This window comes from Hyla sarda, chromosome 3 (genome assembly GCF_029499605.1).
Source record: "Hyla sarda isolate aHylSar1 chromosome 3, aHylSar1.hap1, whole genome shotgun sequence".
In the NCBI taxonomy this organism is placed as follows: Eukaryota; Metazoa; Chordata; class Amphibia; order Anura; family Hylidae; genus Hyla; species Hyla sarda.
The window spans coordinates 375,320,414-375,347,447 of record NC_079191.1 but is presented as its reverse complement, the minus strand read 5'-3'; the positions used below and the strand labels follow the sequence as shown (position 1 = coordinate 375,347,447).

Here is a 27,034-nt window from a genome sequence, read left to right as displayed (position 1 = left end):
CAATGCTAGTGTATGCTTATGGGTATAACCTTTTTTTTTCTTCTCATTTGCTATCAATTATTGTTTACTGGTAACTTTTGTCCATCAATGCCGGATAAGTAATGGTTGCACATCTATGATTGATTGCATCAGAATTAGGGACTGTAGGTAGGGGCCGCTGCAACCAGGCCCTCCCCTCATCCCTAGGTCCTCCCCTATATACACCCCTCTGTTCTTACTTCCTTTCCTTTAGTATTTTTACTTATCTGGAACTTTATATCATAGGAGCAAGCAATGATTTTTTGTACTTTGACTGTTTATCATATACTGATCGGGATATTGGTCACAGGATCAGCCATATTTTGATATTGGGTTTCTATTTTAGAGTTGTTAGGCCAATTTTGTCTTGGTGATTTTAGTGGAATAATAAAAGTTGAGAGCCATATTCCATACCATAGAGGCAGAATATGCAGCGGCTTTAACAACGATGAGAAAGTGGGGACTTGGCAAACTTACCACTTGTCCCAAATTTGCCAGGACTGTCCCAATTTTTCGAAGAGCCATGCCAGCAGGGGAAAGGGACAGCTGCAGCATCTTTCTACAGCATAGCAAAGGTTAGAAAGGTCCCCAAACCTTGCCATGTGCATTGCCTTCCCTTTCCCTTTTTTTGTTTCCCCAATTCTAATATATTTAAGTTTTTAGGGGCACCCCAGACTGAGCAGAGATTTTAATAAATAAAATTCAGGTTATACTGAATGCCGAGGTGGCTCTAGATTTTGTGAGGCCTTAGGTCAAACTCAAACATGAGGCTGAAGACCCATGGGGGAAAAATTATCAAAACCTGTGCAAAGTTAAAGTTGACCAGTTGCCCATAGCAACCAACCATATCACTTCTTTCATTTTGCAGAGGCCTTATTTAAAATGAAAGAAGCAATCTGATTGGTTGCTATGGGCAGGTATTGATAAATGTCCCCCATGGTGATCCAATCGGCTATGAGATTGCTGTGCTGTCGCCGCAGCACAAATCTCAAGTGTCGACGGGGCAGATATAAGATCAGGGGCGTTACCAATGTCTAATGGACCCCATGGCAAATTCTGTTTAGTACACAGAGACTACAGTCACTAATATTACCAGTATAAAAGTAGGAATATTATCACCATACATATTACCATCATACTATTACTGATCAAAACCTGTATACTGAGGCCAATATTACCAATAATACCAGTATACAAGGAAAGATATTATCACCATACATATTATCATTATACTGTTACTGACCAAATTCTGTATACTGAGACAAATATTACTGATAATACCAGTACAAAAAAATAAAAATGGTCAGCATCCCCAGACAAAATGAAGCACAGGAGCTCACTGTTAGGTGTGTGTTTTATCAGCAAGAAACAAATAATACTGCCACACCATGACCACGACTACCATTGTGACTCATGACTAACACCAATTGTTACTGTATAAAATTCACTATACAAAGACCAATATTCCCACATACACTGACAATATAGTGGTAGATACCAGCTCACACATCACTGTGACATCACTGTGTGTATTATCCCTGTACTGTAACATCCCTGTGTGTATTATCCCTTTACTGTGACATCACTGTGTGTATTATCCCTGTACTGTGACATCACTGAGTGTATTATCCCTGTACGATGACATCACTGTGTGTATTATCCCTGTACTGTGACATCACTTTGTGTTTTACCCTGTACTGTGACATCATTGTGTGTATTATCCCTGCACGATCCCTATACTGCGACATCACTGTGGGTACTTTCACTGCACTGTGACATCACTGTATATATTAACCCTGTACCGTGATGTCACTGTTTGTATTATCCCTGTACTGTGACATCACTGTATATATTAACCCTGTACCCTAATGTCACAGTACATATTTACCTTGTACTGTGAGTGACAATACAGGGTTAATAACGGTACAGGGATATTATACACAGTAATGTCTCAGTACAGGGACGCTAAACAGTTTTGCCACTACAGGGTTAATAAACACAGGGTTGTCACAGTAGAGGGTTACTACACAAAGATGTCACCATACCGCGAAAATATCCACAGTGATGTCGCCGTACAAGAATAATATACTGTGATGTCACTACAGGGTTATAATACACAGTGACATCAAATTACAGGTTGAAGCACAGTGATGTCACAGAGTCTACAGAATGTACAACTGTGCACACGTGGTGTGCGTAGTAGTACAGTAGTAAGGCTAGGGTGGGTAGTAGTACAGTAGTAGGGCTAGGGTGGGTAGTAGTACAGTAGTAGGGCTAGGGTGGGTAGTAGTACAGTAGAGGGGCTAGGGCGGGTAGTAGTACAGTAGTAGGGCTAGGGTGGGTAGAAGTACAGTAGTAGGGCTAGGGTGGGTAGTAGTACAGTAGTAGGGCTAGGGTGGGTAGTAGTACAGTAGTAAGGCTAGGGTGGGTAGTAGTACAGTAGTAGGGCTAGGGTGGGTAGTAGTACAGTAGCAGGGCTAGGGTGGGTAGTAGTACAGTAGCAGGGCTAGGGTGGGTAGTAGTACAGTAGAAGGGCTAGGGTGGGTAGAAGTATAGTAGTAGGGCTAGGGTGGGTAGTAGTACAGTAGTAGGGCTAGGGTGGGTAGTAGTACAGTAGTAAGGCTAGGGTGGGTAGTAGTACAGTAGTAGGGCTAGGGTGGGTAGTAGTACAGTAGTAGGGCTAGGGTGGGTAGTAGTACAGTAGCAGGGCTAGGGTGGGTAGTAGTACAGTAGAAGGGCTAGGGTGGGTAGAAGTATAGTAGTAGGGCTAGGGTGGGTAGTAGTACAGTAGTAGGGCTAGGGTGGGTAGTAGTACAGTAGTAGGGCTAGGGTGGGTAGTAGTACAGTAGCAGGGCTAGGGTGGGTAGTAGTACAGTAGAAGGGCTAGGGTGGGTAGAAGTATAGTAGTAGGGCTAGGGTGGGTAGTAGTATAGTAGAAGGGCTAGGGTGGGTAGAAGTATAGTAGTAGGGCTAGGGTGGGTAGTAGTATAGTAGAAGGGCTAGGGTGGGTAGAAGTATAGTAGTAGGGCTAGGGTGGGTAGTAGTATAGTAGAAGGGCTAGGGTGGGTAGTAGTACAGTAGAAGGGCTAGGGTGGGTAGAAGTATAGTAGTAGGGCTAGGGTGGGTAGTAGTACAGTAGTAGGGCAGCAAACACAGAGCACTTACGGCAGCAGCTCACAGGAGGAGAAGAGGCAGAGACTTCAGTGAGCAGCCGGGGGGAAGGGCCGGGCAGGTATGTAACAGACACCCTGTGCACGGCACATGACCAGCCCCAGCAACAACTTTTCTTAAAGTGGCAGAGGGGGAGCATTTCTCAACATTGTGTGCTGTTGATGTAAAACTTGCGGCGGTCGGGGCCAGAACGAGGCCCCATCAGTGCGAGGCCTTAGGCGGTGGCCTTAGTGGCTTAATGCTAGAGCCGCCTCTGACCTAATGTTTTCCAACCAAACAATATATATTTCCCCTGTTCTATAATATGATGCCAGAAGATCAGAGTACATGTTCATGGTACAGGTTCCCTTTACTGCACTGATCTGATTCCCACAACCATTTTGACTAGGATAATAATTATAGGCCCAGATCACAGCTAGTGAGCTCTGGTAAAGTGAAAGCTGAGCTATGATTGGTTGCTGTGGGAAAATCTCTCTGGGTATTATTCCCCCCTAGAAGCAGTATAGCGTGTAATGGGACACGCCATATTTTTTATTTTTTTTTTGTCAGAATTGTGCAAAATGCATCAGAATGCGGCACAGACTCACTTACCTAATTAAAAAACAAACATAATCTGCATGAACAAAGCTTAACAAATTATCAAGTAATGTCATGAATAATTATTACTGCGGCTAATACTTGTATACACTTTGCATGCTGACTGTAGGGGTTTATAAAGATCTGCTCTGGTGTCATTTTACCGCTTTATCTAACGTGCACACTTTAAATAGCAGTCAAATCTCTTGACGGACAGGATTACATTCAGTTGACTTCTTAGGCCCTAAGATGCCATATGGGCTAGCTTTCTCCAGAAAATGTAGAAAATGCTGGCCTGGATAGGAAGCTCTCTAGTCTGAATCCCCAGCTCATTATTCCCATCTACCTTAGCTATCAGACTGCATTATATTAAGCTTTTGGCTGCAATCTCTGATGTAGGGTGGGTATATGTAGGATGGTTTCACGTAATGTAACTAATCATCGCACCAGGTATGGGTTAAAAGCATCTTCACAGGAACACCTATAGACTAGTAACATGACCAGGTAGCCAGCACATAGTTAAAAGTATATACATTCATGGCTGTACATGTTGGCACCCCTGAAATTTTTCAAGAAAATGAAGTATTTCTCACAGAAAAGGACTGCAGTAACACATGTTTTGCTATACACATGTTTATTCCCTTTGTGTGTATTGGAACTAAATCAAAAAAGGGAGGAAAAAAAGCAAATTGGACATAATGTCACACTAAACTCCAAAAATGGTCTGGACAAAATTGTTGGCACCATTAACTTAATAGTTGGTTGCACAGCCTTTGGAAAAAATAAACTGAAATCAGTTGCTTCCTATAACCATCAATAAGCTTCTTACACCTCTCAGCCGGAATGTTGGACCACTCTTCCTTTGCAAACTGCTCCAGGTCTCTATTATTGGAAGGGCACGTTTTCTCAACAGCAATTTTAAGATCTCTGCACAGGTGTTCAGTGGGATTTAGATCTGGACTCATTGCTGCCACTTCAGAACTCTCCAGCGCTTTGTTGCCATCCATTTCTGGGTGCTTTTTGACGTATCTTTGGGGTCATTGTCCTGCTGGAAGACCCAAGATCTCGGACGAAAACCCAGCTTTCTGACACTGGGCTGTACAGTGCAACCCAAAATCCATTGGTAATCCTCAGATTTCATGATGCCTTGTACACATTCAAGGCACCCAGTGTCAGAGGCAGCAAGACAACCCCAAAACATCAATGTACCTCACTGTAGGTACTGTGTTCTTTTCTTTGTAGGCCTCATTCCGTTTTTGGTAAACAATACAATGATGTACTTTACCAAAAAGCTCTATCTTGGTCTCATCTGTCCACAAGACGTTTTCCCAGAAGGATTTTGGCTTACTCAAGTTCATTTTGGCAAAATGTAGTCTTGCTTTTTTATGTCTCTGTGTCAGCAGTGGGGTCCTCCTGGGTCTCCTGCCATATCTTTTCATTTTATTTAAATGTTGATGGATAGTTTGCCCTAACACTAATGCTCACTGAGCCTGCAGGACAGCTTGATTATCTTTGGAACTTGTTTGAGGCTGCTTATCCACCAACCGGACTATCCTGCGTTGACACCTTTCATCAATTTTTCTCTTCTGTCCATGCCCAGGGAGATTAGCTACAGTGCCATGGGTTGCAAAATTCTTGATAATGCTGCTCACTGTGGACAAAGGCAAATCTAAATCTCTGGAGATGGACTTGTAACCTAGATATTGTTGATTTGTTTTCCACAATTTTGGTTCTCAAGTCCTCAGACAGTTCTCTTCTACTCTTTTTGTTGTCCATGCTTAGTGTGGCACACACAGACAAACAATGCAAAGACTGAGTGAACGTCTCTCCTTTTTATATGCTTTTAGGGGTAATTTTTATATTGCCCACACCTGATACTTGCCCCAGGCGAGTTTAAAGGCGCATCACATGCTTGAAACAATCTTATTTTTCCACAATTTTGAAAGGGTGTCAATAATATTGTCCAGCCCATTTTTGGAGTTTGGTGACATTATGTCCTATTTGCTTCTTTTCCTCCCTTTTTTGGTTTAGTTCCAATACACACAAAGGGAATAAACATGTGTATAGCAAAACATGTGTTGCAGCAATCCTTTACTGTGAGAAATACTTCATTTTCTAGAAAATTTTCAGGGGTGCCAACATTTACGGCCATGAATGTATACTTTATACATTCTTCATGAAATATTCAGAAACTTGACACAAGTCGCCAAACAATTTGTAATTATACAGGTGAAAAATGCTAACAACTGAACAGACCTAACGGTCCTTTTTCATGGTTTTACTATACTGAGAGGAACTACTGCCATACACTAGAAAAGAAACAGGTGAGCTGACATTTACATTTTTTGGAGGCTATACCTATAGATTACAGAACTTCTGCTTGTGAGATGAGCAACTTGTATTTTTTTCATATATGCAAATTAGCAGCAAGTGCCCACAGAGTGCAGCCGATCCCCAATTATTTCCATACCCTAAAGCACACAGGCTGCTTAGTGCAGGAGAAGGGGTTGGGCAGCTATAGTGGATGGAAATGCTGGGCACTTGCTGCTCATGTGCATATGTAAAACTATGCTAATTGCTTGCAGAAGTTTATAAATCTAAAGCTATGCCTGTTTCGGTGCTTTAAAGGGGACCTTTCAGCCTCACATCATGCTCATACCTCAAGTGTCAAGCTGCAGCATGCACATCTCCTCCCTCCCCCACCACTATCTGCCATGACTAATTGACCTACAGGACAGTGTTTGAAGCTGAGCCCTGTACGTCAATCTGTCAAGGTAGGAAGGGGTGGGGGAGGGAGAAGGCCTGCATGCTACAGCTACACAAAGCCTCCTTGACACTTGAGCTCTAATCATCATGTAAAGCGGACAGATTCCCTTTAACCCCTTCCTAGTGCTATGATTATACTATGTTAAACCATCCAACAGATTATCATTTAGGTGCAGCGTGGGAGGTATAAATTTGTAGTATTTCCTGACATATATCTCTGATGGATGTTTTCGATGAATGCCACTGTATAGGTATACATTGACATCCATCAGCCTGAGGCTCCTATGTTAAGAAAGTACTGTGTGGTAAAAGTTTTGCTGCTGAATGCTTTGTCATGGAATTGCGTAGCAGACTTTGCTGTTCTATACAGCAGAAAAAAGTTATATAGATACACAGCAGACCGCTGGAGACAAAAGGACACTCTTCTGCTCTCTGTCAGGTTAAGGGGACCCTATGTATACATTTGACTTATGTGGCTTACTTGGTGCATATTGCAAACTGACAAAAGGCAATGTAAAAGCAGCCTTATTGGATAACGTGACTAAAAGAACTTTCCAACAAAAATTTAGCATAAACAGGAGTAAAGCCACGTGTAGCTGCATGTTTTTCTAAGGTATGGTCAAAGTATGGCTTTGCTAAAGCTGTAAACCAGAAATTATCCAAAGCGAAAAACCACTTGAAAAGTGAGCCGTGCTAAACCACAATGTTTATTCATATCCCCAAATGTTATGTCTAAATGTATAAAACTCATAATAAACTGATTTTATTTATTTCCATAATTCTCTCTCTTAATAAAGAATGGCAGATTACACAACTTTGTATTGAAAATGAAGAATATGATTTCATGCCACTTTAGAGATGATGTATTGGACCACCACCATTCTGACTTAAAGGGGTACTCCGGCGCTAAGACATCTTATCACCTATCACGTCCCCTCCCATAGGCTTGCATTGAGGGGGCGGAGTGTGACGTCACATGGGGGCGGAGCCGTGAGGTCAAAATACTCAAAACCTGTGATCGGCAGTCATCAGTTCCGGAGCGAACATGCTCCGGGGGCTGATGGTAACGGGGTGCTGGGTGAAAGATCACAGGCATCTTATCCCCTATCCTTTGGGGTATATGTATATAGATGCGCTGGGGGGGCAGATAACGCTATACGTCTGCCCCAGAGCATCTATATACATATACCGTTGCCGCCGGCTGCTGGCACTATGCGCTGCTAATAGAAATACTTTTCAATCATAGCGCTGCAGGGGTATATGTATATAGATGCGCTGGGGGGGGGGGGGCAGACATATAGCATTATCTGCCCCCCCACAGCACATCTATATACATATACCCCTGCAGCTCTATGAATAAAAAGTATTTCTATCAGCAGCATCAGGCCGGCCGATGCTGCTGCTAGAATGCTTTTCACATAGCGCTGCGGTGGCATATGTATGTAGATGCGCTATAAACTAATAAAAAAAATTGTTTTTTTTTTGGGGGGGGGGAATTACACATAAGCCCCTCCCCTAATAAAGATTTAACCTCTTCAGGACGCCGGGCGTATGCATACACCCTGCATCCCGGGTCCTTAAGGATGTGGGGCGTATGCATACACCAGTGGGAATTCCAGTCCCCGCCGCTAGCCGGTTGGGGACCGGACTGGGATGCCTGCTGAAATCATTCAGCAGGCATCCCGACACATTGCCGAGCGGCTGTATAGGGAAAATTTAAAAAGCATGTAAGCATGGGTATCATTTTAATCATATTGACCCACAGAATAAAGATGGTATATCATTTTTACCATAAAGTGCACTCCAAATACACTACAATTCACCAAATGTACTTCAATTTCCCTTAAAAATTATATATTTTTTTGGTTGCGCCATAGATTTTATAGTAAAATTTGTAATGTCATTAAAATGTACAATTGGTCTTGCAAAAACAAGCCTCATACGGGTCTGTGGAAATGAGTTATAACTCTTAGGGTATGTTCACACAGAGGAATTGGGGCGGAAATCAAGCAGAAATTTTCTGCCTCAAAATATTCTTACTTTTCCACAAGAACTCACAGAGATTTTGCGCGGAATTTCACGCGGAATTCGAGCGGAATTCCACACGCGGAAATGAAAATTTCAAGCGGAGGAGGAGAAGAGTATAATATATATATATTATCCTCTTTTTTTTTTTCATGCGGAAATTCCGCCAATTCCGCACGGAAATGATTCTGACTGAAAAAAAAAATGAACATTGATCTCTATGGGAGTAAGACGCTGATTCCACCTGAAAGAAAGAACATGTTCTTTCTTCAAGTGGAACAGACTTCCTCGTCAGAATTCTGCTTGAGGAAATTCCTCAGTGTGAACTGAGGGGCAGAAATTCTGTACAACTCTATGGGGATTTCACTGCTGAATGATTTGGAGAGGAAAAAGCGAGCAGAATTACTCGTGGAAATTCCTCTCCAATTCCTCAGTGTGAACATACCCTTAGAAAGCGAGGAGGAAAAAATCAAAACGCAAAAAAAGTAAACTTTCTGTTTCTTCAAGGCCAAAATGGGCTGTGCCCTTAATTCTATGAAGGATTTGTTACAGTTTGTTATCAGAAAGGTAATTTATTACAGTGTATATTCTTGAGTGACAGTCACCCAGGGCCGTCACGACCACATTAGGAATGCAGCCGCCCTCTACCACTTTAACAGGGCAATGGCTGCTGGGAGTAGACGTTCTGAGACACTGAGCCGCTGCCCACCAATGAGGAGCAGAACAGCCACTACTGTGGAGTCGGACTGTGATGGTAACTAACTTTGGTCGGGGCCTACTGCAATACAGGAGGGCTGGTAATCTCAACAGGGGGCATTATTACTGTTTGGGGCACTATAGGAAAAGTGCAGAGCCTAAAATGTTTGTCTTGTAGCTTCTGTGGAGACGAGTTGTGTCTGGAATTAATCGCCATGATATCCTGGGCCAGATGGAGAAGAAAAAGGAAAGTAACCGACTCTGATCAGAGAAGATGTCACGTGCGAGGCACCTCATGCAACTGTATGTAATCGCTTATATGGTCTCCAGAGCCTGTGTGCAGCTGATATCTACCATTATATGGTCACCATATGTGGGAATATTTGTAGAAGTGGAGGTAAGGGGCAGTAGTTACCTCTGTTCTCTCCTTCTCTGGCTACTCTATATGGTCCTATATCAGTGTTTCCCAACTAGGGTGCTTCGAGATGTTGCAAAACTACAACAGCCTTTGACTGTCCAGGCATTCTGGGAATTGTAGTTTTGCAACACCTGGAGACACCCTGGTTGGGAAATACTGTCCTATATATTCACATCATGATTTAACCTTTCACTTTGGGTATATATTCTGTCAAACAGAGATATACTGCCGTGTAGTGGCAATGCCCCCATTTACTTTAGTGGCCTAAACATAGTCAATAGACAGTGAAGAAAATTACCTTTGGGATAGGGGTCCAGGTGTCCAAGGAATTCTAACAACCAAGTCAGGGATGTGAAATTAAAGTAGTTTGTTTATTAAATAAATAAAACAATAACGTGTTTCGTGGTGTAGCAACCCCTTCTTCAGAATGGTAAAATTATGACCTTAACCAATCTGAAGAAGGGGTTGCTACACCCAGAAACATGTTATTGTTTTACTTATATAATAAACAAGCTACTTTTATTTCACATCCCTGACTTGGTTGTTAGAATTCCTTGGACACCTGGGCGCCTATTCCAAAGGTCATTTTCTTCATTGTCTATTGAGCTGCACTACAGGATTTCCATTGGATACTTCCTGGGACCTCTGGGCTTGCACAGGATCCACTTCCATTGTACCCTCTTTGTGAGGTTATATGCGTATTTGACATATGCTCAAGGTGAGCGGCCATTTTATAGGGTCTTTGACTTTCCCCACTTAACAGTGGGGTCCATTTCCCTCTCCCCCTCCTCCTCCTTTTTTAGGGTAACGCACTAGGTGCCTCTTCCGGGCCTCAAGGGCTAGTGTCCATTTTCTGCATGTATATGTTTACTTAATGTGACTAAAAAGTGTGGTCTGCTTTAATTTGGAGTGACAAGACCAAAATAGAACTTTATGGTCACAATCATAAGCGCTCTGTTTAAAGAATGGTCAACAAGGCCTATAGCGCAAAGAATACATCCCCACTGTGAATCATTTTGGTGGCTCACTGATGTTTTGGGGGGTGTGTAACTTTAAAGGCCAAAGGAATCTTGTGAAAATTGATAGAAGATGAATGCAGCATATTATCAGAAAATACTGGTAGACAATTTGCATTGTTCTGAACGACAGCTGCACATGGGCCGCTCTTAGACTTCAAAACGACAATGGCCATAAGCACAAGGCCAAGTTGACAATCCAGTGGTTACAGCATAACAAGGTGAAGTTCTGGAGTGGCCATCAATACACAGTATTAAGAACTAAGGGCATGCAGACTTTTAAACAGGGGTAATTTCAGTCATTTAATTTTTTTTTTATTTGTTGCCATGTTTTGTTTTATGATTTGTTTTATAGCCTACAATTAAATATGAATCCCATAACACATAAAAGAAATGTGTTTTGCCTGCTCACTCATGTTTTTTTCATATATCCCCTATCCGAAGGACAGGGAATAAGTTTTAGATTGCGGGGGGGGGGGGGGGGGGGGTGGGTCCGAGCGCTGGGGCCCCCCAGGATCTCCTGTACGGGGCAGCCGACACACTCCTCCATGTATCTCTATGGGGTTCATGGAGGGGCATGTTGGCTGCCGTGTCAAGCGTGGACGGAATGCCCCCCCCCTTCCCTGTACATTGCCGCGGCCCCGTACAGGAGATCACGGGGGGCCCCAGTGCTCGGATCCCCGCGATCTAAAACTTATTCCCTATCCCTAGGGGATAAAGTTCAGAGTACTACAGATCTCCTTTAAGGGTATGCAAACATTGAGCACAACTGTACTGAATATGTCAGCTATTTTTGGATGAATATGGAAAAAAACGAAAGTAACGCTTTTTTTCTTCAAATAATTTCCTACTGACCTTCTCCATGATCCTGTCGATCTGGCGATTTTGTGTGTCAATCTCATTACCCATATCAAGAGCCATGTGACGTAGGTTTCCAATAATGCCACTGACTTGCTCAAGGTTCTCATCCATTTCATTTTCTCGAGCATCATTTGTTACTCTGCAAGGAAAAGAACAAAATATTCAAAACACTACAATTTTAACGTATTAATGTTTCCAATCTAAGTCAGTAGACTTCACAAATAAACCTCGCCAATAAGCTGCCTTCCTCTACATATCAACTCTTTTGACAATGTATATATTTCTTCATAATATCTATGCAGTAAGCTTGGCCATCTAGTCAATAGGGTGGACCCCTGCCAATGTGGTCAGCAGAGTTAATTCTGTTCTGTTCCAAGAGTTCGATTCTTAGTTATTCATTTGAATTTCTTTCATGCAATGAGTTGTACAAGATTAAAGTGTTTTCTTGCTAACCACACTTATCACCTATCCATTGGGATAAGAAATAGGTGTATAAGCAATGGTTGTTCAACCACTGTAACTCCCAGCAATCTTGAGAATGGGGTTTTACAATACCACTTTATTCTCTTTCTGTAGCTCTGTTGGAGATATCTAAGTACAGCACAGTGCTTGGAAGACTTTGGACCCCTGAATTGTCAAACAAATCATAAATCTACATATCTCAGAAACAAACTGTAAAATGATGTGTGATCGGGGCACTTGAAAATATTTAATGATAGTAAAATTAACATTTTTTTTAGGTAGGCCAATGATCTTCTTTAAATTCCCTATACTCATTAGAAAAATTCATACAAACTAGTTAATTTGGGTGGGACTTGCTAACTTTCTGATGTGTATGGGGGTCTTCTGACTCTCTGCTGACAGATGATGTAGAGAAAGAGAAGGACTGGACATATCGGATTTCAATTGCCCGATCCTTTTGTTCTTAGGGAGATACCCCTCATCACTCCATTTAGAACACATAAAGGCTTGTCAGGATGGTAAGATTAGAAAAAAAATAGCTTTGGCCCATCCCATGTGTACGGGTACCATTAGACTTATGGGAAGAAAATTCCAATTGTCAATATTGTGATGGCCTGTTTTGAAAATACAAGACTTACCTACGGACAAAGCCACCACTAATGGCCATCTGTTCACGCTCATCCACGACACGCGCAGGCTGACTTGCAACAACTCCATCTTGGTTATTGCCCCAGGCTTTTTTATAAGCATCGCTTGATTTAAGCCTACAGAAAGCATATTGTTACTGACCTATAAAAGCACAGCTATCAGGAATAATAAAAAAAAAAAGGTCACACTCTTCATGATGCGACATATTAGAGCTGATTCAGGCAGATGAGCATTTGACAGAGGCATCACCTTATACCGATATATATCATAAACCCAATTATCTAGTGCTGACATTCATCAGCTGTACAATCCTGAGATTGAATTACTACTCAGACGTTCATCACTTTGGATAAACACATTTTTATTTTAAATATTTTCATCTGGTAAAGTGGAAACCATTGAATCTTATAGTTGACATAAAACACACACATAAAGACATATTGGCAGACATACAGTACACAGAACATAACTGCCAAGTATAGTGTGTACATCACATCACATGGACATGCCCTCTAATTGACATAAATTTGTGGTAACAATACTATGCAACGGTTAGGTTGCATAGTGTCAGTTTTTCTAAAGTATTTTGGGACTTGTAAAAACAACTACTATAAGACTTCTTTTTTTTTTTGTGCTTTTTTTAAAGATAATATATCGGTACTTGTAAACAGTTACCATACATCGAGAGTTGATGTACAAACCTTCGTCAACAAAGACAACAAAAAAAAAAAAAGTAAAACAAGCTAAAAATGGGATGAATGCAGCAGCGAACAAAACAAGCATTATAGCATAAATGCCCAATACACCTTGTTCATGCACAAGCTGGTGGCATGAATAGGAGGTGAAACACTTTTCACTAAGCACAACTGCTCCAGTGGTTCACTATTGCTTTAATGCACCATTAGTAACAGCTGTTACGGGGCCAAAACCAGTCAAAAATGGAGAATTCCCTGAGAAAAAGAATTAAATGCAAAAAATAAATACGGTAACTAAAACAAAACAAACAAAATAGATATTTTAGGGAAAAATATGTTTAGAAGTAGTATCACAATCAATATTTTTGGAAAAAAGAAAAACACCACTGTACCTTTGTGATGCAGATTTTTGAAGCCAAAGCTATAAGTGGATTCACCAAAAAGATTAGGGAAATCTTTTAGCTCTATGTCATGTTTAGAGCTGCAGACATGGGCAGATAGCTGTTAGGGATATAAAACAATTGATACCTGTCTCTTAGCTGATGGCTGTTGGCAAAGTTATTAAATCACGTCTTCCTTCTAAGCTCAAAGGGCCCGCTAAGCTGCAGCATGTATAACTCCTTCCTCTCTTATCCTCCCCTCCCAGATGACTGATGTACAAGGCTCAGTGCTGGAAGCCAAGCAGGGAGGGGTGGGTAAGCGAAAAAAATTTAAATTCTGCAGCTCAGCACAGCCTCTGCAATTCGAGCTTAGAAGGAAAATGTGATTTTATGACTTTGCATACAGCCATCAGCTAGCCGACATGTATTATTTGTTTGTTGTATATAGAAATATGATATAGAGCTGACAGACTCCCTTAGATTTCCTATTCATACTGAATCCTATCCTGGCTTTGGCGGAAAAAAAACAAACAAACAAAACACTGCATCAAAAACTGCAATGGCCTTTTACCAAAAAATGATGTATGTGAAATCAATCTAAAATAGTTTTCTTCACGTTTATCACCTACCTGTATTCATTTGTATATGCCCTCTTGTAGCCTTTAATACATTGCTTTCTATCTCTAAATCTGTCTTCATGTAATAGAACACATTGATGCTCATGTTTAAAAACTGGTCTAACAACAATTTAAAGGGGTATTCCAGGGAAGAAAATCTTAATCCTTCCAATAATTATCAGCTGCTGAAGTTGAGTTATTCTTTTCTGTCTGGCAACAGTGCTCTCTGCTGACATCTCTGCTTGTCTCGGGAACTGCACAGAGTAGAAGAGGTTTGCTATGGGGATTTGCTTCTACTCTGGACAGTTCTCGAGACAAGTGTCATCAGAGAGCACTTAGACAGAAAAGAACAACTCAACTTCAGCAGCTTATAAGTACTGAAAGGATTTAGATTTTTTTTTATAGAAGTAGTTTACAAATCTGTTTAACTTTCTGGAGCCAGTTGATATATATATAAAATAAAGTTTTTCCTGGATAACCCCTTTAATGTTATCTAAAGTAACCAAATATATTCCAGCCATCTTGGTTGCCTAGGCAAATCTGAAACTTTCTTTTTATATATGAGACCCATTATGTGCTCAATCTTCTCAACATAGCCCTGGCTGTAAGGGATGGGAAGCCTTGTTTGAATATGCACATGGTGGAGATATATCTGTAGCTCCCTATGGATTGTCTGCATCAGTAGACATGCAAAAATATCCCCCCTAGCTCCACCACAACAATAGCTGCTGTGCTTGAGGTTGGTGTCAAGATTGAATTATCATCAATTTTGTGTGGTTTATTTCAACAGAAGAGAAATCTACATATTTTTGTATTTATAAAATACCATCCATAAAAATTACAGACACTAATGTAGAAATAAAAGCAATGTATTTAGTTAAAGTTACAGTAGGGCATGTACAAGCCATTACATTAAAGGGGTATTCCAGGAAAAAAACTTTTTTTTTTATATATCAACTGGCTCCAGAAAGTTATTCAGATTTTTCAATTACTTCTATTAAAAAATCTTAATCCTTTGAATAATTATCAGCTGCTGAAGTTAAGTTGTTGTTTTCTGTCTGGCAAGTAGACAGAGGTTTGCTATGGGGATTTGCTTCTAAACTGGACAATTCCTGAGACACGTGTCATCAGAGAGCACTAAGACAGAAAAGAACTCAACTTCAGCAGCTCATAAGTCCTGAAATGATTAAGATTTTTTAATAGAAGTAATTTACAAATCTGTTTAACTAAGCCAGTTGATATATATATATATATATATATATATATATATATAAAAAGTTTTTTCCTGGATAACCCCTTTAAAGTTACCTGAAGGTGGAGAACTCTTTTCATTAAGTAACTAATTTAGTGTGGTCTTACGAAACCATTTTTGACTGGGTCGCCATAGCTAGAACCATTAAAATCTAGGCATGCCTGCAGTGGCAGATGTTAATATGTGCAGCATCACCTGGGATTCTCTTTCTAGTCATTTTCTTTACTACATGAAAAAGAAGGTTGTGGTGACCTATAACTCTATGAGCAGAATGTAAACCTATCTGCTAATGGGACAGGATCCTTTATGTGATATCATCCTAGTTGGGACTTTTACAAAAACAATATGTAGAAAATAAATAGATAACAATTAGAGATCGACCAATTATCGGTTTGGCCAATATTATCGGCCGATATTCACGATTTTGGACATTATCGGCAATTACCTTGCCGATAATCTGATAGTGCCCCGCCCCCCCATTGCACCGCCCAGAGACTGCCGCTGCCCCATTGCCTCCCCCATCCAAGGGTTTCATAATTACCTGTTCCCGGGGTCCGCGCTACTTCTGGCTCCTGCGGCATCCTGCATTACGCTGTGCAATGACGAGTGACGTCCTCAACGCGACGTCACCTTCAGTGTGTACAGTGACAGCTCAGGACGCCGTTGGAGCCAGAAGTAGCGCGGAACCCGGGAAAAGGTAATTAGAAACCGGGGATAGGGGAGGCAATGGAGCAGCGGGGGTGGTTGGACTAAGGACCGGGAGGGGGAGAGAAGTGGGCGGCGGCGGTCTCTGGCCAGAGGATAGGCAGGGGGGGTTGGACTCAGGAGAACCCCAGGACAGGCAGGGGGAGAGAAACGGGTGGCGGCGGCGGTCTCTTGCCCAGCAAAAGTCGCTGCAGTTCATTGATTTAAATCGCCCGCTTTAAATCAATGATCTGCAGCGGCTTCTTTGGGGCCGGGGGGGGGGGGAGAGAAATAGCCGATGACTTATACCGGAATATCGGTACAAGTTATCGGCCTGAAAGGTCACAGATTATCGGTATCGGCCCTAAAAAATCGATATCGGTCGATCCCTAAAAACACTAGTAGTAATGTCAATTAATAGTAATAATCTAGTTGACTGATGGGTCCTGGGGCGAGTTTTACCTGTCTGCCTAAAAACGTTGTCAATGTAAAATATTAGCAAAAAAAGTGATCCTATTTAAAGTGGTACTCCGCTGCTCAGCGTTTGGAACAAATTGTTCCAAACACTGGAGCCGGTGCCGGGAGCTGGCTCCAGCGTTCGGAACAGTTTTTTCCTTAGGCTGAGCAGCGGAGTACCCCTTTAAGATTACCTTTGACTGATGACAGACACATAGTCTGGTTAGGAGGCGACAGGTACTTTAGTATAAGACTACAGGGTCAGCTACACTATTAAGAGTGACCTGTGATCATAACCAAAATCAGGTAGGGGTCCTACATTAGGCGAGGTCACTCCCCACTATGCTGCACATAACTTACTCATGGAATGTAACTTATCAATACATGCTGAATCCATTCTCTACTGTAGTCCAGACTAAAATAGACTATTTATAATGCACATTCATGCAGTGTTTATCTTATATCTTTATTTTCATATTGGCTTCAATAATTACAGTTATTTCTCATTTACCAACATGCATGCAAATGTTACTCAGGTCAAATACTTAAAGGGGTACTTCGGTGGAATTTTTTTTTTTTTTAATCAACTGGTGTCAGGAAGTTAAACAGATTTGTAAATTACTTCAATTTTAAAATCTTAATCCTCCCAGTACTTATCAGCTGCTGTATACTACAGAGGAAGTTATTTTCTTTTTGAATTTCTTTTCTGTCTGACCACAGTGCTCTCTGCTGACACCTCTGTCCATTTTAGGAACTGTCCAGAGCAGGAGAGGTTTGCTATGGGGATTTGTTCCTGCTCTGGGCAGTTTCTGACATGGACAGAGGTGTCAGCAGAGAGCACTGTGGTCAGACAGAAAAGAAATTCAAAAAGAAAAGACCTTCCTCTGTAGTATACTGCAGCTGATAAGTACTGAAAGGATTAAGATTTTTAAATAGAAGTAATTTACAAATCTGTTTAACTTTCTAGCACCAGTTGATTGAAAAATAAATAAAAATAATAATTTTCACCCGGAGTACCCCTTTAAGGTCAATGTACAAAAAGGACCCAGACACACTATTTAGTTTTTGAGTTCTAGACAACATTATATGTGATGAATTTCCAAAATATGTGTGCATTACAACATAGTCTATTCTGAGTCTGGGAAAAGACCAATTTCTAATGCCTTATCACTACTGGATAAGAACTGATGCGCGAACCATCCAGAAGATTGACAAGAGGCCCCACAAGCTTCTAGGAATTATCTACATGCAGATTTCAACATTTCCGTCGGCATTGAGAAAAAAAAATGATTGCCAGTTTTTATATTATAGTTTATGTGTTACTTTTTTACTTACTGACATCTTTTCTTTGATTTACATTTAAATCCATCTATTTAGTATAGAAATCATAATATTTACATAATAAGATGTCAGGTATCACTGGCGACATTTCTAATTATTTTATTTCTTTATTAGACAGAAGTGTTGAAGTATTTCCATATATTTCTGAGAAGAGAACGCAGTGCAATCTTCACTGCAGAATGCCTGATTTTAATATGTCTACTTCCCACTGTCTATTCTATGAGATGGATACTGATCTCTCTGCATGCCACATGCTTTTTCCTGCCCATGTGTCTAGCAGCGATGATCTCGGCAAGGCTCAAAGTATCAGCCTTGGGTGCTCAAAGACTCAGGCAGGCAGGCAGAACCTACTTGTTACATGGACAGACACAAAGACCACAGAATTTTCCTAGGTCCGTCAAATTCTTTTCTGCTTCTTTCATGTCCTTATTGATTTGCTCCATCCCTTCCTCGATGCGTTCCAGTTGTTCTGATTAAATACAAGCATTATATCCCCACAGAATGAAGCAGATGGAAAAGGACAAAGAAGAAAGACAAAACTTCAGACATTCACTGTGACAAAAACCGGACACCACAGAGCATAGTCGGTACCCAGTACCTACTTGTTACAAGGACATATGAAAAGGCCACAGCATTTCCCTAAATCTTTTAAATTTTTCTCGGCCTCCTTCATGTCTTGGTTGATATGGTTCATGCCATCTTCAACACGGTCAAGTTGTTCTGGTCAGGACAAAGGGATGACAGTGTGGAATGAAATTTTATTTGTCTTAAACAGAACATGATAAAGGACTATGAAAACGGATCTGTGAAGGTATTCCAATGCATGACGGGATGCATTGAGTGGATGTTGGTTATCGGGGGCTTTTAATGAGAAATGAGAATTTGGATTTTTGTCTTTTTTTTTTTGGTCTAGAATGGAATAAAGAAGAATGAAGGATCGTCCAGCTCTAGGAGTTACAGTAAAACTTTATGCTTTATTTAGAAATTCTCAGACAGTCATCACGACAGAGCTAGTCATCTGACGCGTTTCGCACTTGCGTGCTTAATCATAGACCTGAGTCTACAATTAAGCACGCAAGGGCGAAACGCGCCAGACGACTTTCTCTGTCGTAATGACTGTCTGAGGATTTCTAAATAAAACATAGAGTTTTTCCGCAACTCCTAGAGCTGGTCGATCCTTGATTCTTCTGTGTTCCTGTTTGGCCGAGGGCGGAATCGGCACGCCCGTGCACAGGTGTTGCGGCTGCTCCGAGTGGTGGTGAGCGGTGTTAACCACATTCGAGAATGGAATAAAGTAACAATAAAATGAACACGTGATCCAATTTTACTTTACGGGACAATTATGTAATGGCACGGGACACCTGGTATACGGTTTGTGAAGGCTCAAGACATTTTCTATTGACAAAAGACTTTGTGCAACATCCAGGTCAGCAAATCATTGTTACATTATCACAGATCATTGTTATGACACAAGCCAATGCACAGAGAGCTTCTAAAAAAAGAAAGGCGTTAGCGTAGTCAGGCAACAATTACAGACCATCCTTTATTATCACGAACCGCGCTAGCAAAATGGAAACACAAGTTCATATGTACATATATTTGCATATTTTTAAGCACAGATACATGATAAGCTACATAAACGCCTACAAAGATCATAGCCTTGAAGCCGGATAATACACTTAGACATTAGATGGAGTTACGCATTAAGCATTGATTGCATGTGTATCACAGTCCCAACAGTTACACATAGATGACAGTATTATAAGCGGTGCCTCTGAACGTAACCAAAGGAAACGTCTATCTCTGTTGGGATCCAATTCTGGTTTTGGCCCATATATACAGGGGCCATGTCAAAATAGTAACACATTTCTGAGAAGGTTGGAATTCTGAACTGAAGGTTTAAACTTTTGAAATTAAATGTCTAAATCCTCATTTTATTAAAGGGCTACTCTGCTGCTCAGCATTTGGAACAAACGGTTCAGAACGCTGGAGCCGGGAGCTCGTAACGTCATAGCCCTGCCCCCTCATGACATCACGCCCCAATGCAAGTCTATGGGAGGGGGCGTGGCGGCTGTCACGCCCCCTCCCATAGACTTGTATTGAGGGGGTGGGGTGTGATGTCATGAGGGGGAGGGGCTATGATGTCACAAGCTCCCGGCTCCAGCGTCCGCAACAGTTTGTTCCAAACGATGAGCAGCGGAGTACCCCTTTAAAGGGGTACTCCGCACCCCTAGACATCTTATCCCCTATCCTTCCACCTCACACCGGCAACGCTGGAGGCTTCAGATCCCGACCACAATGGCGGAAGAGTGTGACGTCACGACTCCGCCCCGTGTGATGTCACGCCCCTCCCCCTCAATGCAAGTCTATGGGAGGTCCATCACGCCCCCTCCCATAGACTTGCATTGAGGGGGCGCGGCGTGACGTCACACTCACTCTTCCACCATTGTGGTCGGGATCCGAAGCTCCAGCGTTGCCGGTGTGAGGTGGAAGCCGTACAGGTGGGTGCTGCAGCCGAGATCCCGGGGGTCCCCAGCAGCGGGACCCGGCGATCTGACATATTATCCCCTATCCTTTGGATAGGGGATAAGATGTCTAGGGGTGCGGAGTACCCCTTTAACTTTATATTAGTTAGTTTTGATTTCTTGAATCTGATTATTATTTTTTTAATCTCAGAATGAATGTTTAGGGGGGGGGGGGGTATTCTCATCATAAAATGTTATCTACTATCCACAGGATAGGGTATAACTAATGAATCAGTAAGGGGTCTGACCTTGACAGACATATTTCTTTACTCAACTGTACTGTGTATCTGTAGTCCTAACTTCTTGATCTCAGAATTCTCAATCTTTTATGTGGCACCTTCTGTGAAGCGGTCGCCCATGTTAAAATGTATTTAATAATATTATACTATACATTTTATAATAGAGAAACCTATTGTTTTTACTTGGGGTCTGAATACTTATGTCAGTGAAAGATGTTAGTTTTTCCTTTTCAATACATTGGCAAATGTTCTGTTTATAATTTATAATTCATTATGGTTTAGTGAGCGCAGAATGATGGAGAAAATGTGACTTTTATTTTATTTTAGCGCAATGCGCAACATAACTAAATGCGAAAAAAGTCAAAGGGTCTGGAGACTTTCCAAATGCATTGTGTGTATTTTATGCTCTTAAAGGGATACTCCGGTGAAAAACTTATTTTTTTTAAATCAACTGGTGCCAGAAAGTTAAACAGATTTGTAAATTACTTACTAAAAAAATCTTAATCCTTCCTGTACTTATTAGCTGCTGAATACTACAGCGGGAATTCTTTTCTTTTTGAAACACAGAGCTCTCTGCTGACATCATGAGTACAGTGCTCTTTGCTGAAATCTCTGTCCATTTTAGGAACTGCCCAGAACAGCATATGTTTGCTATGGGGGTTTCCTTTTACTCCTAACAGTTCCTAAAATGGACAGACATGTCAGCAAAGAGCGCTGTGCTCATGATGTCAGCAGACAGCTCTGTGTTTCAAACTGAAAATAATTTCCACTGTAGTATTCAGCAGCTAATAAGTACAGGAAGGATTAAGATTTTTTAATAGAAGTAATTTACAAATCTGTTTAACTTTCTGGCACCAGTTGATTTAAAAAACTAGAAAACACACAATTTTTTTTTTTAAACACAGCTAATTTCTTTCAAAAACAGCTCCACATCTGTCTCCAGGTTGGGTGTGGTATTGCAACTTGGCTCCATTCACTTCAATGGAACTGAGCTGCAGAACCACACCCAACCTGGAGACAGACAGGGAGCAGTTTTTGATAAAAAAATTAAGTAGCTTGTTTTCTATTCCTGGATAACCCCTTTAAGATGTGTAAACCTAATATTCTCTACATGAAGTATACAGACTTGGAACTAAGTACATTTTAAGAAATGTTTTGACTGCATTTATGATCAGATGATATAAGCAGTGACAGGACTGAACATTTTAGCACCGGAGACAGAGGTACAAAATCACGTCATGGCCGCCATGTTATTCCTTTATTAATTATAATGAACAAAAGTTTCTAGGAATAGATATGTAATTTGTAGATGGAAATAACTTGTATCTCCAGCAATATCTTGTACTAGTCTTTGTTGTAAACAAATAGGCCTATAGCGCCATTTTAGGGTTTCATAAGGTAATATAATTGCAAAATAATTTGTCATGGTGGGATGTCAGAATATGATTTTTTTTAATGTTTTATTTTACTTTATATGTCTTTTCCTCTGTCTTAGAAGGTATCCAGTTGGCATAAATTGCATAGCGAACAATGAACTTGACTAGACCTAGACATAAATGGAGTATGATATGTTCCATATGAAATGTAAGAATGTACCTGATAATGCACATATATGGACAAGCAAGTGCTCAACTTGTGTTTTGGGACAGTAAAATGAGTTGTAGGTGATAGATGTTGTTGACTATACTGTAGAGAACTTTAGAGAGATTCTGTAGACTTTTCATAGCCATGTGAACAGCCGGATTGTTATAGCCGTATGTGTAGACAACATATATACAGTGCCAAGTAAAACTTGACATAAAGCTACCACTCAGGCATAGGTGTGCACATAACAATATCCGAAGGTATCTGTCCAGGATTTTATTTTGTTTACAAACTGGGAATTCCAAGATGGATGTGGACTTTTTTTTAACTTACGGTAACTAATACTACTTTATTATATATATATATATATATATATATATATATATATATATATACACACACATATATGTATGTATATATATATATATATATATATATATATATAAATTTGTGTGTAATAAATGTGCAACATTTGGGTATACCTAAGTAAAATTTGTATACCATGTGCACACCTATGCCCTCTGGTCAATACTTCCTTGTAAGTCATATAGTATATAACTTAGGCTCCAGAAAGCTGTACTGAAGGAGAAAAAAAGAGTGCATTTAACAGGATTGTCTAGATGTTATCAAACCTAGAACTCCGTAGTGACAGCTTTATATTTGTTTGACACCTCATTGATTCTATTTTATTAGTCCTTATGGATAATACCTCGATTGAATGGGCTATAAAATGCTGTGAGGAAACACTCACCTAAATGATCATTCAAATCTTGCCATATAAAAAGCTGTCTAAAAGCTGCCTAACTGAGCAAACTGGACAGCAATATACATATGGTCCATATGGTTGAAATTTGTAAAAATTTTGATTGGTTGGAATCTGGGTGCCGAGACCACCACCGATTGCTAAAATGTTCTGGGAGAAGTGCCGGGCTAAGTCTCTTCCTGCAGGAGACAGATTCTATAGAATGCAGTGAGGAAAGGAGAGGGGAGAGAAGCGCGTAAGGTGCCCATACATTTTTAATGACTGTTTGCAGAACAGTTATCTCTACCGACTGCCCCAACAAATGAATGTTTGACATGGCCAAATGTTCATGTTTTCTCAATGGGAAGGGGAGGGGTGATGGGCAATGAAAATGTATCACATATCTGATCTTTCTTACCACTGACACATAATGTTGGTGGAGTGAAGAGTTGGGTGGAATGGATTTTCATTCAAGTCACTTGAGAGGCCACCATGCACTATAGACAGTCTAGTTGACTTTAATATAAGGTGTGTGGACATCTTTACCTGAGCGCTTCTTTCCACTCGTTCTACTGATCGGTTGGGGTCTCCAGACCCCAACCAATCAAAACTCTTGACTTGTCTCTATGACATGTCTAAAGTTTTATAAATGACAGTGACACTTTAAAATCGAAAATATGTAATCCAACTTCTATCATTGGGCTGCTTTGTTGCTTTCCATGTTCATTAAGTCCAAGTTATGGCTTATGCCTAAGAACGGGCAGGGGCACTCTCCAACAATCAGAATGCTACAACATAACAAAGTAATATTATGAACACCCATTTAGCATAACAAAGTGAATTGATTTACCAACTCTTAAATATTTGGAGATTATTTTTATTCTACTTTTTTATTAAATATGTACACTATTATACACAATCTTGAAACAGGAGAAAAAGGGATTGGTGGTATCTCAAGGAGTGCAAATGAGTACTTGGATTCCAAAAATATGCAAAGGAATGCTTTATAATGTCTATCATAAATGCGTTTTTTGAGGTATAGTCCTCCTTCCTCAGATGTCTGGTCAACTGAGGAAGGAGGACTATACCTTTGAAAATGCGTTTATGATAGACAAAATAAAGCATTCCTTTGCATATTTTTGGAATTCAAGTACTCATTTGCACTCCTTGAGATACCACCAATCCTTTTTTCTCCTGTTTCAAATGTGCACTAATTGACCTCCCCATGTTGGTAAGGTCCTACTGGTGAGACTCGGTGCTGCAGAGTACCTATTTGTACTATTTCATCTTCCCGAAGAGGGATTGATTTGCCTACTACAGGGTTGAGGCTGCTCCACAACCCCACCAGGTGAGCAGTTTCTCTACTACCTTTTGAACTTCATTGGTTACATTCAACGTTATTACCCTATGGGGCGCTCCGCACTCCCCCCCTTTTTTTTCTTTTTCTTTATATGACTGTACACAAATGTTGGTCACTCAGATATGACTCTCAGTAGTTTTTATTTTCCAATTTTTAACTAAAGTAATTTGTCACCTAAATATACTCCAAAATATCATGTAGCGAGTTTCTTCTTTAGCCAAAACGGCAAAAAATATTGTGCAAATAGGCTGATAAGAACGGTGAAAGTATACAGTGGACTGATGGAATATAAATGCCCCCCTAGCCTCTCCTTACCTCCCACAACCCCTATTAACACCGCCTGATGAATACTATGTTTGCAGATACACTGCAGCCCATCAATCAGTGTTGGAGAACTAGGTTTTGTCTAAAAAATTTGGCTTACAAAGAAAAATAACCATGTCACCTATTGACAAGTTCCGATTGCATGTAAAGCCAATCGGTACTCTAATTTTTGATTGCTATCTATTTCACTATCTCAGATTTAGGAACAAGCCCTTCCCTTCAACGTGTTTTTTAGAGACTATATAAGTGCGTTCAGTTAGAGGTAAGGAGCATTAGGGGCACATGTCCATGCAAGTATGAAAGAACAGATTGCTCCTGTTGATATAGACCCATTGGCAGATTTGGAGATTTCTTGGATTTTATAAAGCAATAGCAGCAAAGACATTTCATTTAAAATGTCCTCCCTAAGTGACATCTGTGACAACTCTATTTGTGGCTGATGTTTTATTGCTTTCACCTCTGAGGACGAGGTTGTTTGCATATTGTGTCATTTATTATTCATGATATCCTGCTAGAGATCATGACAATAGCAAACCAAAGTTTTAAACTTGATGCACCGGAGTAGGATGAAATATTTTAATTTATATTGACAGAGGTTGTAATTTTGATGTTTTTACATTTACACCGTTTACTGTACTGTGTCATTAATGTTATATTTTTTTATAGTTTGGACATTTCTGCATGCAGTGATACCAAATATGTTTATTTATTTCATTTTTTTTTTTTATTCATAAAATTATTGGGGGGAGGGGATCTTTCACATTTATGAAAAAAAATTGTTTTCAAATTTTTTATGTCCCCTATTGCTATTACTGTTCAGTGCTATGCATAGGCATAACACTGATCAGTGATATTGACGATCTACTTGGTATGGTCTACCAGAAGGCTGATCATAGAAGAAAATTCCTGGAGCAGCCCTGGAGCAGGTGTGCGGAGCTCCAGCCGCCATCTTGACTTATTGCGCTGTGAGTGGTCCAATGAGTCTCTAAAAGCCCCCCTAATACTTCATATGCCATGATCAGTATGATCTCTGATATCTGCCATTAGCAACAGGTCCCCAGCCGGTACCAGCCGGTACCTGCGGTCTATGAAGCAGGCTCAGTTCCTGTGCTTGCTTCATAGTCTGGATAAAACTCATGACATTTATACACATTCTGGTGCGTCAAGTACCCGGTGGTCAGGGCTTATAGTTACATGCTGGCTCCTCTATATTTGTTAGTTATACAGATTTAGTGATCATTTTTATTTTGACACAATTAAATCTCTCCAAAAGACCACCTCTTTGAGAAGACAGTCCCCTTATCCAAGCTCGATTATGTGTTTTGGATTTTCAGTCCAGCTTAGATTTTGCATAGTGGCCATTTACTTTAGTAAGAACCCCCTCATTGAAGACCACTGTTCATTGCAATTTTGTATGTTCTTCTAAAATAGTATTCACGGTATATGCACATGGCTACCTGAAACCTATAGCCAAAACCTGTTATCTCTCCAATACACTGATATGTACAAGCTCCCTGGAACGGTGAATAATTCATTCGAAAGGAAGCCACATAATGGGCTTTTACTTGTATTGATCAACCCTCAATTAAACTCAGAGGCTGTAATATTTTACCAATCCCTGGATAATCCTGGGGACTTGTAACAATTATCTGTAGGACTTTGTTACGAGATATATTATTTATTGATGATATGAGCTAAGGGTCATGGCTCCATTCAGGAGATGTAAGATTTTTTTGAACATTACAGCTGATTTTATTTACTTATAAATAATTCAGATTACTGTTGGATGCTAAAGACTAATGGCTGTGCATGTTGGTTCCATCAATTACTTCTTGGTTTCTGAATATACTAAACTGTAGTAAGATAGATAATATATGGCCTCATATTGTCAATAATAGGGGATATTGTTTTGATATGTAAGAAACTAATGTGCAAATACAATAGGGGGAATTTATCAAGGGTGTAGGTTTGGTGAAAAATTGTTACACAGTTTTGAGTAATTACTTATCTACTCAAGCAGCTTTTACTATGTCTTATCCAAAAACTTAAAGGGTTGCGCACACATTTGCAACTTTTTTACACCAGCTCTCATACCCTTAAAGTTTGGGGTCTCCCTTGATACCACAAGTTACACCTCTGGTTGGTTGCCATATGTTCCTCCCAGTATTATAAGTGGGT

The 27,034-nt window shown here is 40.5% G+C and overlaps 1 protein-coding gene and 1 long non-coding RNA gene across 3 annotated transcripts in view; one reads left to right on the top strand and one right to left on the bottom strand.

Annotated features, from left to right (window-relative positions):
• Positions 1 to 27,034, bottom strand: part of SNAP25 (synaptosome associated protein 25) — a 141,403-nt gene that overhangs the window by 2,670 nt on the left and 111,699 nt on the right. The window contains exons 5-7 of one of the 2 annotated variants that reach the window (XM_056567862.1): positions 18,685 to 18,802; positions 12,648 to 12,773; positions 11,542 to 11,686 (exon numbers count right to left, since the gene is read on the bottom strand). In XM_056567862.1, the coding sequence (XP_056423837.1) occupies positions 11,542 to 11,686; positions 12,648 to 12,773; positions 18,685 to 18,802 (389 nt within the window). Of the gene's footprint in view, positions 1 to 11,541; positions 11,687 to 12,647; positions 12,774 to 18,433; positions 18,552 to 18,684; positions 18,803 to 27,034 lie in introns of both variants that reach the window. The other variant, XM_056567861.1, reaches the window with a different exon arrangement.
• The window catches only part of LOC130362813 (uncharacterized), a 78,717-nt gene that overhangs the window by 46,825 nt on the left and 4,858 nt on the right, over positions 1 to 27,034 (top strand). The gene's annotated exons all lie outside the window — the stretch shown is intronic.